General features: G+C 46.3%; 1 protein-coding gene across 1 annotated transcript in view; it reads left to right on the plus strand.

The window, feature by feature from the left end:
• Positions 1-5074: 5074 nt before the first annotated feature.
• Positions 5075-20486, plus strand: part of PARVA (parvin alpha) — a gene marked incomplete at both ends in the record, with an annotated part of 183503 nt that continues 168091 nt past the window's right edge. Inside the window, one exon of the mRNA XM_079707564.1 lies at positions 5075-5330. Within this exon, the coding sequence (XP_079563690.1) occupies positions 5075-5330 (256 nt within the window). The remainder of the gene's footprint in view (positions 5331-20486) is intronic.

Raw genomic sequence — 20486 nt, forward strand, 5'->3', positions numbered from 1 at the left:
CTCTCAAACAGATTTAGTTTACATTTTGTCCAGCTTTTCCAGCTGTTCTCAGTGGGAGGCTTGGCCTGTATCGCATAGTATGATGGTCTGAGAAGCTGAACATCCAATTCCCATCTACTGTTAGGAGGACTCCTAGAAGCTGTCATATAACACTTTTGCTTACATCTCATTGGTTGAAGTTTAGTCATATACTCACACCTAGCAGGGAAATATAGTCTTTATTCTGAAGGACTGTAATCCTAGCTGAAAACTGTAGATTCTATGACTCTTTGGCAGAACCGATTCTAAAGGCTATAGTATTATTCTCTCGGTTATTTGCTATGTGATCTGAAGCAAGTTTAAACTCTCCAAATTTCAAGTTATTCATCTATGTAATGGAGGTAATGATAATATATGAGTCTCAAGTGAGATACTAATAACAAATATTTATTGAACTAAGACTTGTTATCTGCTGGGCACTGAGCTGAGTAGTTTATTTATACTAACTCTCTTGATCGTCCCAATAAGCTTATGAGGAGAGAACTCATTTTGATGATAAAACTGAGGCACAGAGAGGTTAAATCATACAAATATTTGGCTGCTGAATGGCAATTTGAACCCCAGACCTTCACCATGATATGGTCCTACCTTGTAAATCACAAAGCCCTACATGTTGAAATTGCTGAGGGGACCAGAATAGGAACAATGCTGGGTGGCTGAGGGCTGCACGTGCTTAGCTAGAAAAATGGTCCTCTAAGCGAAGGTCTGAGGACAGAACTGCCCTAGTTTGAGTGGATTTTTGAGTGATGTGGGCCACTGGTCATCGGTTTCATCTTACTCAAGGGTTAGATGATCAGAACAGCTCATAAGTTAAACATGGGAGTTGGAGAAGGAGACCATAGAGATAAAGGGGACCCTACAGAGCATGCAATCCCATGGCTTCATTTTAAAAAATCAGTCATTTTTGTGATAAGTGTGTAAATTTTTATTGAAGTACAATATACTTACAGAAAATTGCTCAAATTATTAAGTAAACACTCCATGAATTTTCAAAGTAAATACACCCATGTAACCAGCACCCGGATCAAGAAGCAGAACATCACCAGCTCCAGTAACCTCTCTCATACTTTCCCTGCTCCCTGTTCTAGTCACTACCCCTCCCAAGCCTAATCATTTTCATGACTCTAACATCAGAGACTAGTTTTTCCTGTTTTTTGAACTTTATATGAATAGAATGATACAGCATATGCTCTTTTGTGTCTGAATTTTTTTTCACTCAACATTATACTGTGAAGGACATTCCTATTGCTTCTGTAGTTACAAACTGTTCATTCTCATCACTGTATAACATTACATTGTGTGACTATCCCAATTTACCTATCAATTCAACTGTTAATAGGCATTTGAATGGTGCTGCTATGAATCTTCTAGAACATGTGTACGGGTACACAAATGTACTCATTCTGTTGGGTATAACCTAGATTGAAACTGTCGATCATAAGATAAGTGGGATGTTCAGTTAGTAGGAGCTACCTTGGTTTCACTTTATTGATGATGGAAATGAAAGTACAGAAAGGGCAGATATTTGTCCAAGGTCATCTAGCCACTGAGCTAGGACTGGAATCCGAGTTGTTCTCTCCCAGGACAGTTTGCTTAGGTATACATTTCGAAGAGAGACTGGCCTAGAGAGTCAGCAGAGTCTCACAGCAACACACATGTAACTTATGAGGCTGTCCTTATCATGTAACGCCTGGGTAAGATGAAACCAATGACCAAGCATGAGAGGGGGAGCTGGTCAGTGGGGCCATGATTGTAAATATCAATTTAGATTAGAGGGAGCTGGCGCAGGTTCTTCTTTGCATCTTATCAATGAACAGCCTGCAGTGTGTGTCCCTGATTAAGCTAGATTTAGATTGTCTTCTTCATTGCCAGGCCCCATGCAAGGTGTTTCCAATATATTATGTCATTTAACCTTTGAACAAACACCAGATCAATTCATATCCATAAGGGCTATAAAAGCGTAATATCAAAAGAGAGTGTATAAAAATCTGTAAGCAAACCAGAGCAAGTTATAACAGTGCTTTTCAAACGATCTATGGTGAAGGTCCAATCCATCGCAGATCAATATTTTTGTAAAATACAATAAAAAAGAATAAATATAAAACTGCACTGTTAAATTGTATAAAAGTTTCTAAACACTCTAGTTTCTATATTTAGATCATCAAGGACTAACAGCAGTTTGCAGACAATACTGGTTTTCAGACTACACTTTGAATAGCACTGATTTATAATTCACCACCCATTCCACTTGGCCTTTCAAGAGAGATTGATAATTATCTAAGAGGCAGAAAAGTTTGAATAAAAGGCATCTGCATAATTCTGAGACCTTAGAATCCATTCATACCCATATAGGTTACTGTCACCTTAACGGGACTTTACCAGTCCCCTGTCTTTATCAACATAACTTCAACTATTCAAAAAAACTCTTGCATAGAAAGATGAAAGTTACAAATAACATTATTGTTCAAGAACTTCCCCCCCAAATCTCATTGAAATGAACATAAAACACTTAAACTTTTCAACAGATAACATTAAAGACTATTTACCCTCCAAGACTCTTTGAAAATCTTGCCTTGTGTCCATCAATCCTAACCCAGTATATTACAATCCTCAGCCAAAGTTAATCAAGCACTACCCCCACTGAAAGACCTGCCTTAAACCAGATTCCAAAACCTTATAAATATCCCTGCTGTGCTCTCCCCTAGTCCAAGATGCTGCTAAGACTCTGCCAAGGCAGGACTCTCCTTACCATGGTGTACAATAAACTCAGCTTTGCCTTCTCTACACCTTATTTTGCTGGTAGTTCCTGGGAGCTAGCATCCAACAATCAAGCCTTTGTTTGTTCCTCCATTTAGTCTTGCTCAGTCATTTTCAAACTTTAGTATGCATAAAAATTACCAAAGAGGATTGTAGATGCAAAAGCATGCATGAGCAGTTTAAGAGATCTCCATGTATAAATCTGACCATGTCGTATTTAGAACCTAAGCCCTGCATACAGAGATCAGCAACTGGTGAAGAATAGAGAACCACAGAACCTTAGAGCTGGAAGTGGTTCTAGGTGCCCGAACATCAGTGCATGAATCAGCTACATCAAAATCACCTGATGTAATTAATCCCTGTTAAAAAATACCTATCCCTTGGTTTCACTTCAGATGTACTGAATCAGAATCTCTGGAGACTGGGCCCATGAGTGTAACAAACTCCATAAGGGATTGTGAAGCACAATCAGGTTTGAGAACCATTATGTTCTCCCACCACTTCATTCTGTAGATGAAGAAACAGAGACTCAGAAATGGGAGTAAACTTGTCCAAGATCACACAGCTCAATCACACAGCTATTGAGCTGTGTGTCTCATGATTCCCCGATAAGAGTTCCGAGGGTGGAGATCAGATTTTGGACATATCCTTATGTATAAAATATCCTGAACAAGAATTATGAATGATGTAATCAAAACAGGATTCTACTTTGACATTTCAACATGTCTTTAAGGTTTATCAGGGTGGTGGTGTGGGAGCGGGTGGTTATTGTAATCTCCCGCATGAAAATTCTAGCAGTCATTGAGTTCTCTGCTTTCTACTAGGTAAGAGGAAACAGCTAAAGCATAACTTTCAAAAAAGGTAAAATTACGACTCTTAAGCAAAGACAAGATGAACACATATCTGCTGAGAATCTATTGACCACCTTGTTAAATTTATGTTCTCAGGAATCGTTGCTTGTTAGTTGGCTGACTGGCTCAAGTAAAGGTGGATGGGTTATTACAAGGCTTTAGGAACATGTCCTAGGAAGGAAGCACAGCTGGCCCTCCTGAAAACTACAGGTAGGCCCTCAGAAGAGGTTCTAGGTCCAGGCAGCTACTCCCATGGTTTTTCATTACTCAGACCACAAACTTCTTGAGCACACTTCGTTGCTCGATTGTTTTGTTTCTCTACTCATCAGCAGGCCTGTGGCTAAAAATGGACACCCCCAGTCTTGAGTCTGCATTATCATCACTAAGTGCTGGACTTCTGACAACTGTCTCTAGCTTAGATTCTTGATGGGGACTATCTGATTGGCTGCTCTCCAGTCAAGCATTAGGGCCCATTGGGTCAGGTGATCACTCAGGGTCAATCAGCTGTAGCTACTTGGAGGAAACAGTTGCCAAGGGGTTGTGTGAGTGTGTGAGAAAGAGAGAGACCCGGAGACAGCCAGGGGAGCCCAAGTGAGAACCTCAAGTGGCCAAGCACAGTAAAACGTGCCTTTTAATCATTTCCAGCATGAGTCCTTGAAATGCTGGCTTTTGTGCCACTCCCCTGTGATCCCCAATGAGCCTGGTTGTCACTCTGTTGCTTTTATTTAGGCAAGATAAGTTGGGGGCGGGGGAGGGGTGGGGAGGCGGTTCTCACAGGAGCCGATGGCCTACCTTCCCATTCATGTTTCCACCTACATTTGGGATCCTCCTTTGTACAAGCCATTGAGCTGCTAGAAACACAGATATCTCTAGGTGTTGGCCTGTGCTCATGAACTTCAAACTTCTCACTCTTGGATGGGGGTGAAGAGGAGGTTGACAGTCATGGATAAGTGCAGGAACAGCTGGATGTGTCCAGCTGGTGGGGCCCGAACACATTTTGGTTCCCTCTATTTCTTCCTGAGCAGGCTCACTCTCTTTCAGGGGCACAAGACACGGGCCTAATAACTACAGTTAGAAATGCAGGGGAGGAGCGAGCTTCTCACCCAGCAGCCGGGCCAAATCAGCTGGAGACAGAGTAGCAGGTGGGTTCAGTTCAGCAATCACTGAACCCTGGGTTGGAGCGAGGAACTCTGCTGAGTGCGGAGCCGGGGCAAGTACGGCCTTCAGGCTCCAGGGCTCCCAGGCTGAGAGGGTCACACACACCGAAACAGGTAAGGCCGCACGTCCTGCAAGGGGCAGTTCTGGGGCATCCTCCCTGCTCCGGGCAGCAGCGGGGCGCGGGCCCCGAGCGCGCAGCTCCTTTCAGGGCGGAGGGCGGCGCGAGGGAGGGAGAGAGGGAAGGGAAAGGCGAGCGTGAGCTGCCTCAAATGCTTGGAATAATTCCGCTTCCGTTTGGAAAGCCGCAGCCTCAGTCCCGCCGCGCCCGCCGCGTCCGCCCGGCGCCCGCTCCGCGTCCCGACCGGCCCGCGGCTGCCCGCTTCGTCGCCATGGCCACCTCCCCGCAGAAGTCGCCGTCTGTCCCCAAGTCCCCCACTCCCAAGTCGCCCCCGTCCCGGAAGAAAGATGACTCCTTCTTGGGGAAACTCGGAGGAACTCTGGCCCGGAGGAAGAAAGCCAAGGAGGGTGAGTGCGGCCCGGGCCGGCGAGCTGCCGGGCGGGGGGCCATGGGGCCGGGGCTCCTCGGGCAAGGCGGGAGCGCGCGGCGGGTGCCCGGCGCCGGGGAGGGGGGCGCGCGGCGGTGCGGGCGCGCGCTGCCCGGGAATGTCTCACGGGGCTGGGCCTCGCCGCAGCCCTGCTCTGGGTCGCCCGGGCGCTGCCCTCCTGGGCCCCGCGGCGATCGGGTGTGGCGACTCGGGCCTGGAATCAGGCGACGCGCGCGCTGGGCCGGGGGCCGGGGAGGCGGCCGGGCCTGGCAGCCCGGAGGCGGCGTCCTCCCCTGGGCCTCAAGTCCCCGCCTTCTCCGCGCCGAAGGCTGGCAGTTTCCAAGTTTCTTCTGAAACTTTTCTGGGCGCCGTCACTCTCACTCTTTGCCTTCATTGGTCTTTGAAATCAGATCATTTCCTAGACCTGCTGAAGTGTACGGTAGCAGCCTTGGCCTCTGGATCTCTCGTCCGTCCCCAGGGCCCAGCAGGGCTCTATTAATGTGTAGATCAACACCAAATGTTTGTCGAACGAATGAGTGGAGAGGTGGCTGTCCTAGAGGTCCCGCCTTGTGATAAATGATAAACTCGCACGCAAGGAGAAAACCTCGATTAGACACACACACTTGTAGCATCCTGGGCTCTGATCTGACCCTTCTGTGAACTCAAGAGTTAAGGGCTCTCGCAAAAACCATTTCCTTTTTCTCACCAGGGTGAATTGAGGTGATCTTATTTTTTTCCAGGACAGTTTACATGTAAAATATTTTGTCCCATGGGCAGATTTTGCGTCCTTTTTTTTTTTTCTTAATTGAAGTATAGTTGATTTACAATATTGTGTTTGTTTCAGGTGTACTGCATAGCGATTCAGTATTTTTTGCAGATTATTACAAGATAATGGGTATAATTCCCTGGGCTATACAGTATATCCTTGTTGCTTATCTACTTTATATATAATAGTTTGTATCTGTAATCTCACACCCCTAACTTGTCCCTCCCCGCTTCTCTCTTTCCTTTGATAACCACAACTTTGTTTTCTATATCTGTGAGTCTGTTTCTGTTTTGCATATACATTCATTTGTATTATTTTTTAGATTCCACATATAAGTGATATCATATAGTATTTGCCTTTGTCTGGCTTAATTCACTAAGCCTAGTATTCTCTAGGCCCATCCATGTTGCTGCAAATGGCAGTGTTTCACTCTTTTTTATGGCTGAGTAACATTCCACTGTGTATATATACACCACATCTTCTATTTTTTTTTAAACATCTTTATTGGAGTATAGTTGCTTTACAATGTTGTGTTAGTTGCTGCTGTATAACAAAGTGAATCAGCTATACATATACATATATCCCCATATCTCCTCCCTCTTGCGTCTCCGTCCCACCCTCCCTCTCCCACCCCTCTAGGTGGTCACAAAGCACTGAACTCATCTCCCTGTGCTATGTGGCTGCTTCCCACTAGCTATCTATTTTACATTTGGTAGTGTATATATGTCCATGCCACTCTCTTGCCTCGTCCCAGCTTACCCTTCCCCCTCCCTGTGTCCTTAAGTGCATTCTCTACATCTGCATCTTTATCCCTGTCCTGCCCCTAGGTTCATCAGAACCATTTTATTTTTTTTTTTAGATCCCATATATATGTGTTAGCATACGGTATTTGTTTTTCTCTTACACCACATCTTATTAATCCTGTCATCTATTGATAGGCACTTGGGTTGCTTCCACATCTTGGCTATCGTAAATAGTGCTGCTATGAACATTGGGGTACATGTATCTTTTTGAATTAGAGTTTTCATCTTTCCAGATATATACCCAGGAGTGGAATTGCTGGGTCATATGGTAGTTCTATTTCTAGTTTTTTAAGGAACCTCCATACTGTTTTCCAAAGTGGCTGCACCAATTTACATTCCTACCAACAGTAGACAAGGGTTCCCTTTTCTTCACATCCTCTCCACCATTTATTTGTAGCATCCTGATTTTTATTTTGAATAATGAGGTGACAGTCGGAAAAAGGGCTAGTGACTGCTGTGTAGGTAGAAGATGCTTAGTTTAAAAAATTTTTTATTTTCATAGACTTCAGTGGTTTGGGAATAAACATTTTTAAGTTTGTGATGATGATATGTTAAATAAGTTTCATGTTCCTGAGTTATCTTAAAGCATGAAAAAGAACTCAGTGTTGAGAATTACCAAACTTGATACAAAGAACTAGACTTCTATTCTCTATATTGAATTGAGAAGCAGCAAAACATATCCCCAGAAATGTCCCTGCCCTCCCCCGAGTGTGCTTATTTTGGAAAACCGTTGTGTGAGTAGTGTGTAGTTGGTAACAAATTGTGAAACCCTGGATTGGAGAGTCTTTTCCTAGGTATCCCTGTAACTTTTTCCTACAGTGTTCCCGATATGGGCTCTCCAGCTTGAGACTGGGCAACTAAGAATTATTGAAGCTCATGACCTACCAGAAGTGCTCACCCCACTTTGCCAACTCTTTAGAAAGGTTTACTTTATATTGAGCTCAAAGGTGGTCTCTCTGTATGTACTACTATTCTGTTCATGCAGCCAGGAGAACAAGTGGGACGGTGGCTCTTCACTTTCTCCAAGTGGACCAGCCTGTTTTGTGGAGTCCCTTGATCAGTCCAAACATCCTCTGTTCCTGTAGCTGGTCCTCACAGATGAGCTTCATGGCCCCCTGGTATCCTATCTTTTCAGTTTCAGTCAGGATCCCTGCAAGAAACAGAAGGGCACATTAGTTGGGATTTTAAGAATAATGTGGTGAAGGGACTGTTTACAGAGGTGTGGGCAAGGTGAAGAGAACCCAGAAGGATGCTGAGACACCTGGGAGCTACCACCAAGGGGAAGCCATTACCAGCCCTAGGCCTGAAGGGCCAGGGGGAAAAACCGCAACCCACTGAGAGCTGGAGCTGTGGAAGGGGCGCTGCTGTAGAGGGACACAGCCACTGTCGGAAGTGTGGAGATGGAGCAGGGAGACAGTGGCACAAGAGATACTTGCATGTTCTCTCTCTTCTTGCCCTTGAACCTCTTGCTGGTTCTTCCCATTGGCCAGACCCCGTGGGAAGTCACCAGGGCAAGGGAATCTGGGTGATGCAATGTGTCGGGGTCAGCTCCCTTAGGGCGCAGAGCAGTGCAGAGAGTAGATCATAGTGGGAGTGTTGAGAAACGGAGAATAACTAGCAGACTCTCAAAGTGAGCTGCCCAGAAGTCAACATAGTATGGTGGTAGTCCGGTCCATTAGGACAGGGCTGTCACCTCCTTTGTTCTAGCATAGATACCACATTCTATTAACGTAGCTGAGGCTGCTTTTCTTTATTCTGCCAGCAACATCACAGCTATCTCTGAGCTTGTTACCAGGTTACTCAAAGACATTTTAATGTTTGTTGCTCCTAAATCATTCCCTTCCCTATCTTGGATTGGCTCAGTTGGGTTTTTGTTGTTGTTGTTGTTGTTTGTTTGTTTGTTTTGTGGTACGTGGGCCTCTCACTGTTGTGGCCTCTCCCGTTGCGGAGCACAGGCTCCGGACGCACAGGCTCAGCGTCCATGGCTCACGGGCCCAGCCGCTCCGCGGCATGTGGGATCCTCCCGGACCGGGGCACGAACCCGTGTCCCCTGCATCGGCAGGCGGACTCTCAACCACTGCGCCACCAGGGGAACCCTCAGTTGGGTTTTTGAAACCAAGTGCAAGATCTTATTTTTATCCTTGTTATAGTACTTAACTGTTAAGTCCTGATTCTGTTATTCAGTCTATTAGCTAATCCAGGGGATGTAAGGGGGTGAATGGAAGAGCATGTGCTTCTTCTAAAGGGATGCCGTCACCCAGCTATAGCCACTTCCTGCTACACGGGGTGGTCCTGCAAAGTCAGAGAAGGCAGTGGGGTTGGTCTGAAATGACCTGCTCTTGGCGAGCACGTGCTGGATCTCAGTGATCGGTGCTTTCCCTGTCAAGGGCCCACTAACCATCTCTTCAGTAACAATAAGGCTAGGTCTTGCTCTGGATCCTGCATAAACTCACAGCTCTGTGCTTTGCAGAGACTGCCTTCTTCCATGTTCCCCCTAGTGTTCTGGAACCTCCCATTCTTCATGATTCCTCAAGATCATGGATGTTGGTCTATCCACAAATTACCCCAGTGCTTTGGCATAGAATTCTCCTGGGCCCAAGGACTCCCATTCATTCACTTGAAACCTGTTGTGTCTCACAGTCAGATACATGTAAGAATATTTAGGTCAATAATTTCATATTAAAAGTATGTTTTCCTAAGAATACCTACTAACATATATCATAGAATGACTGGAAGTCTCATAAGAATATAGTAAAACTAATGATCACTCCTGTGTTTCATAAGAAAAAATAGCCTGAGGGAGGCAAGAGAGAATAGAGGCTAAAAGCATGGTCTTTGGGACCAGACATATTTGGGCTTGATTTCTGGTCTGGCTCTTTATTTATTGTTATGACTTAGGACAAGTTCCTCAATGCTTCAAAACCTCTGTTTTTTCATCCATAAAATGGGGATAAAAATTCCTTCCTTACATGGAGGTTGTGAGGCTTAAATGAGACAAAGCATGGCACAAATAATGGAAGCTATTAAAACTGACAGCTCAGTTTTGTTGTTTTTTTTTTGCGGTACGCGGGCCTCTCACTGTTGTGGCCTCTCCCGTTGCGGAGCACAGACTCTGGACGCGCAGGCTCAGCAGCAATGACTCACGGGCCCAGCCGCTCCGCGGCATGTGGGATCTTCCCGGACCGGGGCACGAACCCGTGTCCCCTGCATCGGCAGGCGGACTCTCAACCACTGCACCACCAGGGAAGCCCAGACAGCTCAGTTTTAAGTAGTCTTTAAAATTTGAAATAATCTTTTCATCATGGACTGCAAGAAGATTCCACAGGTTCTGCAAAAAGCTTCACACGACAGTATGAAGCCTGTGTAGCACTATTTTGGTCCTTTAGAAATTAGGGGGGCTTCCCTGGTGGCGCAGTGGTTGAGAGTCCGCCTGCCGATGCAGGGGACACGGGTTCGTGCCCCGGTCTGGGAAGATCCCACGTGCCGCGGAGCGGCTAGGCCCGTGAGCCATGGCTGCTGAGCCTGCGCGTCCGGAGCCTGTGCTCCGCAACGGGAGCGGCCACAGCAGTGAGAGGCCCGCGTACTGCAAAAAAAAAAAAAAAAAAAAAGAAATTAGGGATCTTTCTTTGCAAGTCAGATCATCCTGTTTCCCAAGATGTCACATTTCAGCATTTAAAAATATCTGGTCCCATTCTCATGAGTTGTAGCTAGGTAGCTTTTGTTTTTCCTCTGTGGATCTTCTCGTTTTGGGTTTCCAGTCCCCATTTATGCTGTGTAGTTCTTAGACTAGCCTTTCAGAGTCTACTTGACAAAGGGCCACTTTTCACCTGCCTTCCTCCAAATCTGTCCTCATGACTTGCTCTTTCCAGGAATGCCATCTTGGATTGTATCTCCCAGCTGAAGGTGCCCTAAATTAGGCCTGCAGCAATGGTTATTCCTATATTTTAACCACTTATTTATTATCTATCAGAGTTTTTACATTTTGTCTGGTGCCCAAAGTGTACCATTTTGGTTCTCATTGGCTGTCCCGTGTAACTGGGGGAAATCCCCAAATTCTGCAATAGACTTATGGTTTCTAGAGTGAGCAGAAGCCTCAGTATTGCTGAGCAATCCTTCTCTCCTAATCAGCTTGCATCTTCATTTTCCAAAGTGCCATGTTGAAACCCTTGTCACTCAAGCTCTTCCCCAGACCTTGAGATAGAAAATTAAGTGCCAGGTATGAACTTGTTCAAATTTTCTTCACCCCCCCACCCGCCAGTCCCAACTGTGTCTACACCTGTCCTTTCCTGTTCCCTCCCTCTCTTAGTCCCCTCCGAGGAGGTCCTTTCTTCCCTTGCTTGTGAGGCCCTTCACTTCCACTTCTTCCCAGACTTGGCATAGCCATATCCTTTTTCTCATATCCCCAGTCTTTTTCATGCTGCTCTAGCACCTTAACATCTGCAAATATGCTTGAGTCTTTGCCGTTTGTAGACACTCCCGATGCTGGTTTCCTCTTAGTTGCTCACCAGAGGCCTTGGAAAATTTGTCTGCACTGGCTTCCCCTTTCTGAGCTCCTAGTCACTTGCTGATCCGCTATTCCCATTCTTTCACCAATTATTTATTGAGTTGCCTGCCATGTGCCAGTCACTGTGTTAGGTGCTGGGATATGGCAGGGAAAAAACAGACAAACATCCCTGCCTTCATGAGCTTGCCTTCTAGTAGAAAAGACAGATCACAAATGTACGTATTGTATTAGAGTAGTGATAAGTGCTCTACAGCGAAATAAAGCAGGGAAAGGGGAAATGGAGTGTAGTGGAGTGAGGGAGGAGGGATGGTTGACAGTTTTAAATAGGGTGGCTAGGGGAGACCTCACCGAGAAGGGTTTACTTGGGTAAGGTCCTGAGGAAGTGAGGGAGCGCAGTATGTGTATCTTGGAGAAGAACACTGCAGGCAGAGGGAATGGCAGATTCAAAGACCCTGAGGCAGGAGTGGACCTGGTGTCTTGAGGACAACTGTGGAAGGTGGTGAGATCTCAGGGGTAATTACAGTGAGGGGACAGCTGTGTCGTGTTCTGGAGGCCATCGTAAGCCTGGGGCCTTTACTCAGGGTGATGTGGGAAGTTTTGTGCCAAGGAATAATATGATCACGCTTGCTCTGATGGTGGTAAGTGGCTGTAGGGGGGCAGGAGTGGAAACAGGGAGGTGAGTTAGGAGGCCACTGTAACGATCCAGGTGGGAGACAGAGGTGGTCTGGCGCTGAGCGGTAGCAGTGGAGGGGTGAGCGTTCAGTTCTGGATATAGTTTGAAGATATAGTGGATAGGATCTATTGAAAGATCAGGTGGAAGGTGAGAGAGTAGAATCAAGATGACTCCAGGGTCTGGGTTTGAACAAACCCAAAGATGGAATTGACGTTAACAGAGTTGGAGAATACTACAGGAAGAGCTGATGTGGGGAGAAAGAGCAGGACTCTCTTTTGGACCCTGTTTAGTTAGAGTTGCCTCCTGGACTTCCCAGGGGCCATATTGAGTTCGCAGTTGGTTCTAGGAATCTAGCTCAGGGGAGGGTTCTGGGCTGTCTCCAGCCATACACCTCTGTATGTAGGTGTACTTAAAGCCACGAGACTGAAGGAGATCATCAAGGAAGGAGTATAGGACGTAGAAGAGGTCCATGGACTTTCCAACATTTAGAAGTTGGGAGGTGAGGAGGAACCAGCGAGAGAGACTGGAAAGGAGTGACCAGGGTGACAGGAGGGGAAATGGGAGAGTGTGGGCTCCTGGAAGTCAACTGAATAATTTATTCTGTTCCCAAGATTTACACTTCACTGGCCAAATTCTCCAGAATCCAGTCTCCTTTTCAATCGTCACTCCACTTGGGCTCTTGGTGGTGTTCGTATTATTCAACTTTTTCTTTTTATAAACAAACAAACAAATAAATAAATAAATTTATGGCTGCGTTGGGTCTTCGTTGCTGCACACGGGCTTTCTCTAGTTGTAGCGAGCGGGGGCTACTCTTCGTTGTGGTTCATGGGCTTCTCATTGCGGTGGCTTCTCTTTGTTGCAGAGCACGGGCTCTAGGCGTGCGGGCTCAGTAGTTGTGGCTCGCGGGCTCTAGAGTGCAGGCTCAGTAGTTGTGGCAGGTGGGCTTAGTTGCTCCGCGGCATGTGGGATCTTCCCAGACCAGGGATTGAACCCATGTTCCCTGCATTGGCAGTCGGATTCTTAACCACTGTGCCACCAGGGAAGTCCCTCAACTTTTTCTTTTCCTTAAAATTCTCTTCTCCCTTGATCTTATCCACACTGAATTGTTCCCTGTGTCTATTTTTTTCGGACTCCTTCTCGAGCTTCTGTTATTTGTTTACCTCTCAGCAGCATTTCCCGGGGTCCTGACTTCACCTGCTTTGCCCTCTCATTCTGTTTTCCTCTCCATGGATTATCTCACTTACTCCCATGGCTTCAAGGGCCACCCGCCATTTGTGGTTCCCCAATCCACATCTCAAATCCATATCTTGTATCCAGATATATCTTTCTACTGTCTCCTGGATGTATCACGGGATCCTCAGATTCAGCATGCCTATAATGGAATTATTATTTGTCCCACTTGCCCAAATCTGCTTCTCCTCTTCCACCATCCCACCAGCTTCCTAAGGTGGAAATGTTGCAGTTGTCCTCTGTTTCAGAGGTCAGCAACTTTTTTCAAAGAGGCAGATAGTAAATATTTTAGACTTTGCTGGCCCTCTGGCCTCTACACAGCTCTGCCCTTGAGGCCACAGATGATAGGTAGATGAACCAGCGTGGCAGTGTTCCAATAAAAGTGTACTTATGGACACTGAAGTTTGAATTTCACATAATTTTAATATGTCTCAAAATATTCTTTTTGTTCTTTTTCAGTCACTTGTAAAATATGAAAACCATTCCTAGTACTGGGCTGTGCAAAAATGGATGGAGGCTGGATATGGCCTTGGGCAGTAGTTCACCCACCCCTGCCCTGTTTCATCCCCACAGCCAATCATCTCTCATGAAGTCCGGCTAATTCTGCCATCTAAATATTGCTGCCTTAATTCAGGCCTCATGAGTGCTCTTTGTTTTCTTCGGGATTGCTTATTTTATTAAACTTTAGCGTCTTTATTTTCCACCTGAAGTATTGCCGTATCCACCCCACTAGTCTCCCTAGCTCTGGTCCTTTTTTGTTCAACCCACCCTTCATCCTTTTGCCGATATGTGGTTTTTTAAGCACCAAGAGAACATCTCCCCAACAAACTTCTTAGCGTGGTGTTAAGTCCTTCACAGTTGCTCCGTGGTCTGCCCTTTTGGTCTAGTCTCTGTTATATCCCTTTCAAGAAGCCTCCATTTTAGCTATATGAAACTGCTCTTCATTCCCCAAACACATCATGTTTGTTCTTCCACATGTTTTCACGTTTACACATGCGGTTCCATGTTTCTGGAATGACCTTCTTCCCTTCTCTGTGCAACAAACTCCTGTTCAATCATTGAAACCCAACTCAGATATCCCGTCCTGCTTGATGCCTTCTGTAGCTCCCCTAGGGAGAGTGAGATGCTTCCCTTTGTGGGAAGACGCTTCCCTTTGTGCTGCCGTTTGTGGCTGTGCATGTCACATTATGATGAGAGTTCTCCTCCTGTGCCCCTCCTGCCTGGCATCGTATTTAACATAGTATAATGATATTGCAATTTCTATGGAATGAATTTCCCTGTATTTACCTTGGTGAAAACAGCCCAGCACTAACTGGTTGTGTAATCTTTTTTTTTTTTGGTGGTACGCGGGCCTCTCACTGCTGTGGCCTCTCCCGCTGTGGAGCACAGGCTCCGGATGCACAGGCTCAGCGGCCATAGCTCACGGGCCCAACCGCTCCGTGGCACGTGGGATCCTCCCGGACCGGGGCACGAACCTGCATCCCCCGCATCGACAGGCGGACTCTCAACCACTGCGCCACCAGGGAAGCCCTGGTTGTGTAATCTTAGACTAGTCTCTTCCCCTTTGCCCGTTTCTAACATCAGGGGATTGGGCTAAGTAACCTTTCAGGGTTCTTTCAGACTTCTGAGCTCTCATTTCACCAGGCTTCTCTCAAGTTCAGTTTTACTGTCTGTGTAGGGTGGTCTGGGAGTGACATCATCACAAAGACCTCTTTCTTTCCTCCACTAATGAAGGCACCTCTGTGTCGGGAGGAGGAGATGGAAACCAGGATAAGTGGGCTGCGGCCCAAGGACACCTCCATATTAGGAATCGGTCTCCTTGTCTCATGGAATATCTCCATTTGGTTAACAAGCACAGCTCATAATTATGTTTTAGCCATTAGTACAGGAGGAGAGATGAAATCCTTATGTAAACATGTGTAAGCATCTAAAATCTCCACTTACTGCCATAGGAAAAAGAACACAGTTGGGGAAAACGCTACAACAATTTTAATAAAAGGCTTTAAAAATACTTTTAAAAATAAAAATAAAATACTTTAAAAAAAGATGCAAACATTCTCTTACATATTCAATATGTTTTGTAGCCTGCAGTCAGTAGGGAATCCAAATGAGGGCTTTGCCTGAGGACCAGGGTCCCCGGGACAAGATGGCCTCGTCCTTGCTTTTCCATCTTCCCTGTAGACTCCAGAGGACAGAAGTTGTGTTTGTTCTGCTCACATTGTATCCCAGGTGCCTGGCACAGCATCGGTACTTAACAGGTGCTTTGCAAAGCAGCATTTAACTGCCGGAAAGGTCAGTGGGGATAAGATGCCCAGGTTACTTCATACTCTGCTCTAAGCTTCGATGACTCTTCTGGGGCCTTGATTCCATCCAGGCCTCGCTTGTGGCCGTGTGTGTGTGTATGTGTGTGTGTGGGGGGGGGGGCTTAGAAAACTGCCTCCCCCCTCCCCTCAGGAATCTCTTTACCCTTTGTGGGAAGACATTATCACTTAGCTCTGTTATTTGACAAACACACAAAGGCCCCCGAGACCAGAGGTGTGGGTCCTAGAATCCGTGGGCGCGGATTGGGCAGCGGCAGCAGTGTGTCTGAGAGGAAGCCCACTGGCCAAGGGTGGGACAAGGCCAGCATTCTTTGTTTTCATTTGTGGAAATGGCATTGCACACGTTCATGTTAAAGTGCTTCAATGAAGAAGGACCGAGGTGGAGTAGCCTAATTGCAAGGTTTGGGGGAGACAAGAGAAACGTGCAGATGGAAGCTCTACAAGAGAGATTCAGAATCCCTTTTGTTCCTCCAAGTTGGCCCTGTTCCCCCGCCCCGTTTATCCCTTCTTGCCTCTCTCAGCTTCATTTACTCACTAAGTGCAGAACTAAGGAAATCTGAAAATCGGCCAGAGCCTGGCCACGATCGTTACTTCCCAGCAAGGGAGCTCCATCACTACAACTCTCCCCACTCCAGCCCACCAAGAAAAAGAACCTCCCAAAGCAGAGGGTGGCTGATGCCAGGCCCCCCTGAGCTCTGCCTCGCCCCTGTTCATGGTCGCTGCCTCCTTGTCAGGCCCGGGAAGAAGGTCTGCGTGGGGTGGGAGCACTTAGCACTCGTTTAAAATCTGGTTCTCCTAGCATTTACTAAGTGATCATTCTGTTTGCTCTGAACATACCCACCTGCAGCAGCCTTAGAAAAACCATCTTTGTGACTAGTGTCATTGACTTCTCTTCAAACCAGCCTTAGGGAAATGTTAGGCCATGGATGGAAGAAGCAGTGAACTTCATCAGTTTAAACAGAAATAGTCTTAACTACCGCACACTCTCTTGGGGGAAGGAAGAATGAACCAAATCACTTAGCTCCTGACTTTTTAAATAAAAGTTGTTTTTTCTTCCCCATTATAAAATTAACCCATACTTATGGGATTTATGGGAAAATAGAGAAAACAATCATGCAATGTTCCAATTCCCAAAGGCAATCACTATTAGGATTTGGGGTGGTTTTTTTTCTCTTTTTTCCTTCTTTGTAACTTTTCTTTTTTATAATTGTAATTATACCATGTATATTATATAGACTAAAATTCTGTATCTTTATTTTCCTTTATTATAATGTAAATAGTTTTCATGTTATTATAGTTTTTAATTAAACATACTTTTTATTGGTGAATAATATTCCACTGAGTGAAAGTCCTATTGTTTACTTAACCATTTCTTTTGGTGCTTTTTAAAATTTTTCTAGAAATAATGCCTAAAGTGTTGTTGTTTTTTTTTAATATTCAGAGTAATTTTTTTTTGACTGGAGCTCCAAAAGTACAATTATAGGGTCAAAGGGTAACAGTTGGCTTGCTTACTATCAATATTTTATAATTGATGACCAGGAGACATGACTGTTTTTGGGTCTGGGTGGTCTTCCTGGTAGGTTGTTTGAAAGTAAAACCAACATTGTTAGGCTGAAAGTTTCTGCTCCTGGCGGGACCAGGTCACCTGTGGGGTGGGGTAGGATGGGAAATGAATGTGTCAGGAGAGCACAGATTTCCATCCTGGCCACTGATATGTGCAAAGTAAGCTCTAGTACAGGCAGGTCTTTATTTCAGAACATCCTCTCATGGCCATTCTTCACCCTTCCATGGCCTGGTCTATAAAAGGACCCAAGGTGTGTCCGCCTTGGCAATAATCATCCTTGAAGTCACAGCTGCCACCCTCTGTCACTCTGAGTTCTCACCAGGCGCATGTAAGACCCAGTGGAGGTTTGTTCAAGAAGTCCCTCCTTCCCTTGATCACTTCCTCCCATCTCCTAATCTCTGAATTCTAGGACTTGCCCCACAAGTTGGTAACCAGAGACAAATGGGAGGTAATCGCAAGACGGGGGGCTGAGTGCCACAGCAGACAAATTTGGATCTCAGGGGTGAAGGACCCCTTAGGCGATGTGGTGCTTTCAAGCTGGGTCTTGAAGCCAGAGGAGGAGCCCCACAGGCTGACAAGAGAAGGGACGGGATTTGGGAGCCTTCTGAGTTTCAGGTTGGATTTTGACAGAGTGGGCAGGGCTGATGCCTCTGGGGCTCAGTTTCCTCAACCTGCTTAGGAGGCAGTAGTCAGGTGTCCCATTTCATCTCCTGAGAATGGAGCAGAGCCAGCTGGAGCATGTAATTATCACACCCAGCACCCCAGGGAGTATTTCTGGGGAATCACTTGTGGAGGCAGATCCCCTCCCTAGGAGTGATGTATTGCGGGCATTTATTTCATTGCTGAGTCATCTCCCATTTCTCTTCACTCGTTCCCTTATCTCTTTTAAAATCCAGAGGCAACTCCCCTCTTCTAGGCTGTGAAAAACACAGCCTGACCCTGAGGAGCTGGGGATGATGCAGCAGATCTCCTGGGGCTGATGATGTTGGATGGCAGACGGGCAAGGCTGCCGGCCTATGTCTGCTCCCTCAGTGATGTAAACCCAAGGTCGCAGAGCTCCCGACTACACCACAGGGCTCAGTGGAGCCAGGCTCTGCACTTGTTTCTTTCTAGGAAATGTTCATCGGTAGAATAATCTGCCAATTGCAGTATTACATTGACTTTTCAATTCAAAACAATTCTTCCTAAAGCAGTTTTTGTCTTGGCCAGCATGGCTTTGGCTATGGGGCCTGCTGGGAGGGAAAATGCATCCTGTGGGGCAGGGAAGTGAGGGAGGAGTTCAGGAAGAGGGTCTGCAACACCAGTCACCCAGTTTCGGGGGCAAGGGCACTCCTGGTCCGTGGCCGTGGGCACCGAGATGGCAGGGTGCAGGGATTCCTGGCACCTTTTGGGTGTCTGAGTCCTGAATCCGGGAGGCTCATCCAACTGCAGGTGGGGTCTGAGATTCAGGGTCCTGGGCACAGAGGCTGGCAGAACCTAGCAGGCAAGTCAGGACCCTAGCTGAGGAGGAAAGGAGCAGGGGCAGGCTAAGGCTCAGTGTGGACTCAGGACTCCCTGGCCCCCCAGAGTGGAGGTAGGAGGGGAGGCTGCCGAGGCTCATGGGAAGCCTGGGTCTTACCTCGCTCAGCCTCCCCTACACTCCAGGCTTGGAAATAAACTTCCCCTCAGTGGAGATGGGTGTTTCTGGTTTATCGAAAGGCGGAGCTATCCAGGGCTCCCAGCCCTGGGGGACAGACCTGCAGATGACAGGTGGTTGATGATGACAGTTGGGAGAAACAGGGGCAGTAGGAACCGGCAGTTTTGATGCTGTCTGCCAAACACAGAAGGAGGGTAGCACAATTCCATTTTAAAGCAGCTCAGGATACAGGCAAGTCCCGAAATAGCCCCTTGCGAGGAGCAGCAACTGCCTCTTGGCTGAGGGTTGCAGGGCTCAGTAGCCCCTCCAGCACATGTCCAAGTGCCTGGAGAACAGAACGATCTCTTCACCTGCTTTTCCTCCGTGCCTGTCATTACGGTAAGTTACAAGGCTCCCATGATGACTAGGCAGAGGCAGTTGATTTGTTCCTTCTGACTGTCGCCGTGCCGAACTTGGCGGGGGTGAGGGGCACCCAGATTTCACACCTGGTAATGGCCCTGCCATGGGTGGCTGTTAGCACAATTGGGACCTGACACTTCAATAAATCTGAGACACTCTGCCTCGGAGATCAAAGTTCAGAATTGCTTAAATTGGTGTTGGAGCAGGTGGGAAACAGGAGTCCGGGGCCATGAATTAGATAGATAGCAATTGTCATTCAGTTTGTAAGGCTTGAATGTCACTTTTCAAATGATATGACATCAATTTAAGTAATTTGGGCTCCCAGCTACCTAGCCCTTTCATTATTTCTGGTTCTGGGACATGTGGTTCATGGTCTAGCTTATGCTCTTATGTGGACAAAAAATAGAAAACGAAAACCAAAAAACACCTTGCTTGTATCGCTAGGGTTGGACAGTTATGTTGGGTTATCAGTTTTCATGGGAGCGTGGATGACAATTTCATCTCCTACCTGGACGTGCTGGTAACTCCCCAAGCTACGCTTCCAGCCGTGACCTCTCACCTGAGCTTCAGACTCATTAGCATATGTGGGTCATGGCATTGTCACTTGTGCACAGGGACAGACCTGGATTGTAACACAGGGCACATAATCCTCAAAGGCTTCTGATGAGGTGGGAACGTGCTCTGATTTCTGATGGCAGCTGGAGTCCAGGGGAGAGGTGGTCTGATCCGTATAGAGGAGTGGGTACTTTTTAAAAAAATATCGCAGCTTTATTGAGATACAATTCAGCCGTTTGAGCAGTAAAATTCAGTGTTTTTTTAATACATTCAAAGTTGTACAACCCTTGACACGACCAACTTTAGGATGTTCTCACCACCCCAAAGAGAAAGCCTGTACCCTCCCCTCCCCATTCCCTTACCTCCAAGTAACCAATCTGTCTCTCTAGATTTGCCTATTCTGGACATTTCATATAAATGGAATCCTGTGATATGTGGTCTTTTGTGCCTGAATTTTTTCACTTAGCATAGTATTTTCAAAGTCCAACCATGTTGTAGCTTGTATCAGTACTTAATTCCTTTTTATGGCTGACCAATGTTCAATATCTATTATATAGATATACCACATTTTGTTATCCTTTCCTCAGTTGATGGACATTTGAATGGTTTGTACTTTTTGGCTATTATGAATACTGTGGCTATCAATTTTCACGTACAGTTTTTGTGTGGACTTGTGTTTTCATTT

The sequence above is a fragment of the Hyperoodon ampullatus genome (assembly GCF_949752795.1).
Source record: "Hyperoodon ampullatus genome assembly, chromosome: 7".
NCBI classification, from domain to species: Eukaryota; Metazoa; Chordata; class Mammalia; order Artiodactyla; family Ziphiidae; genus Hyperoodon; species Hyperoodon ampullatus.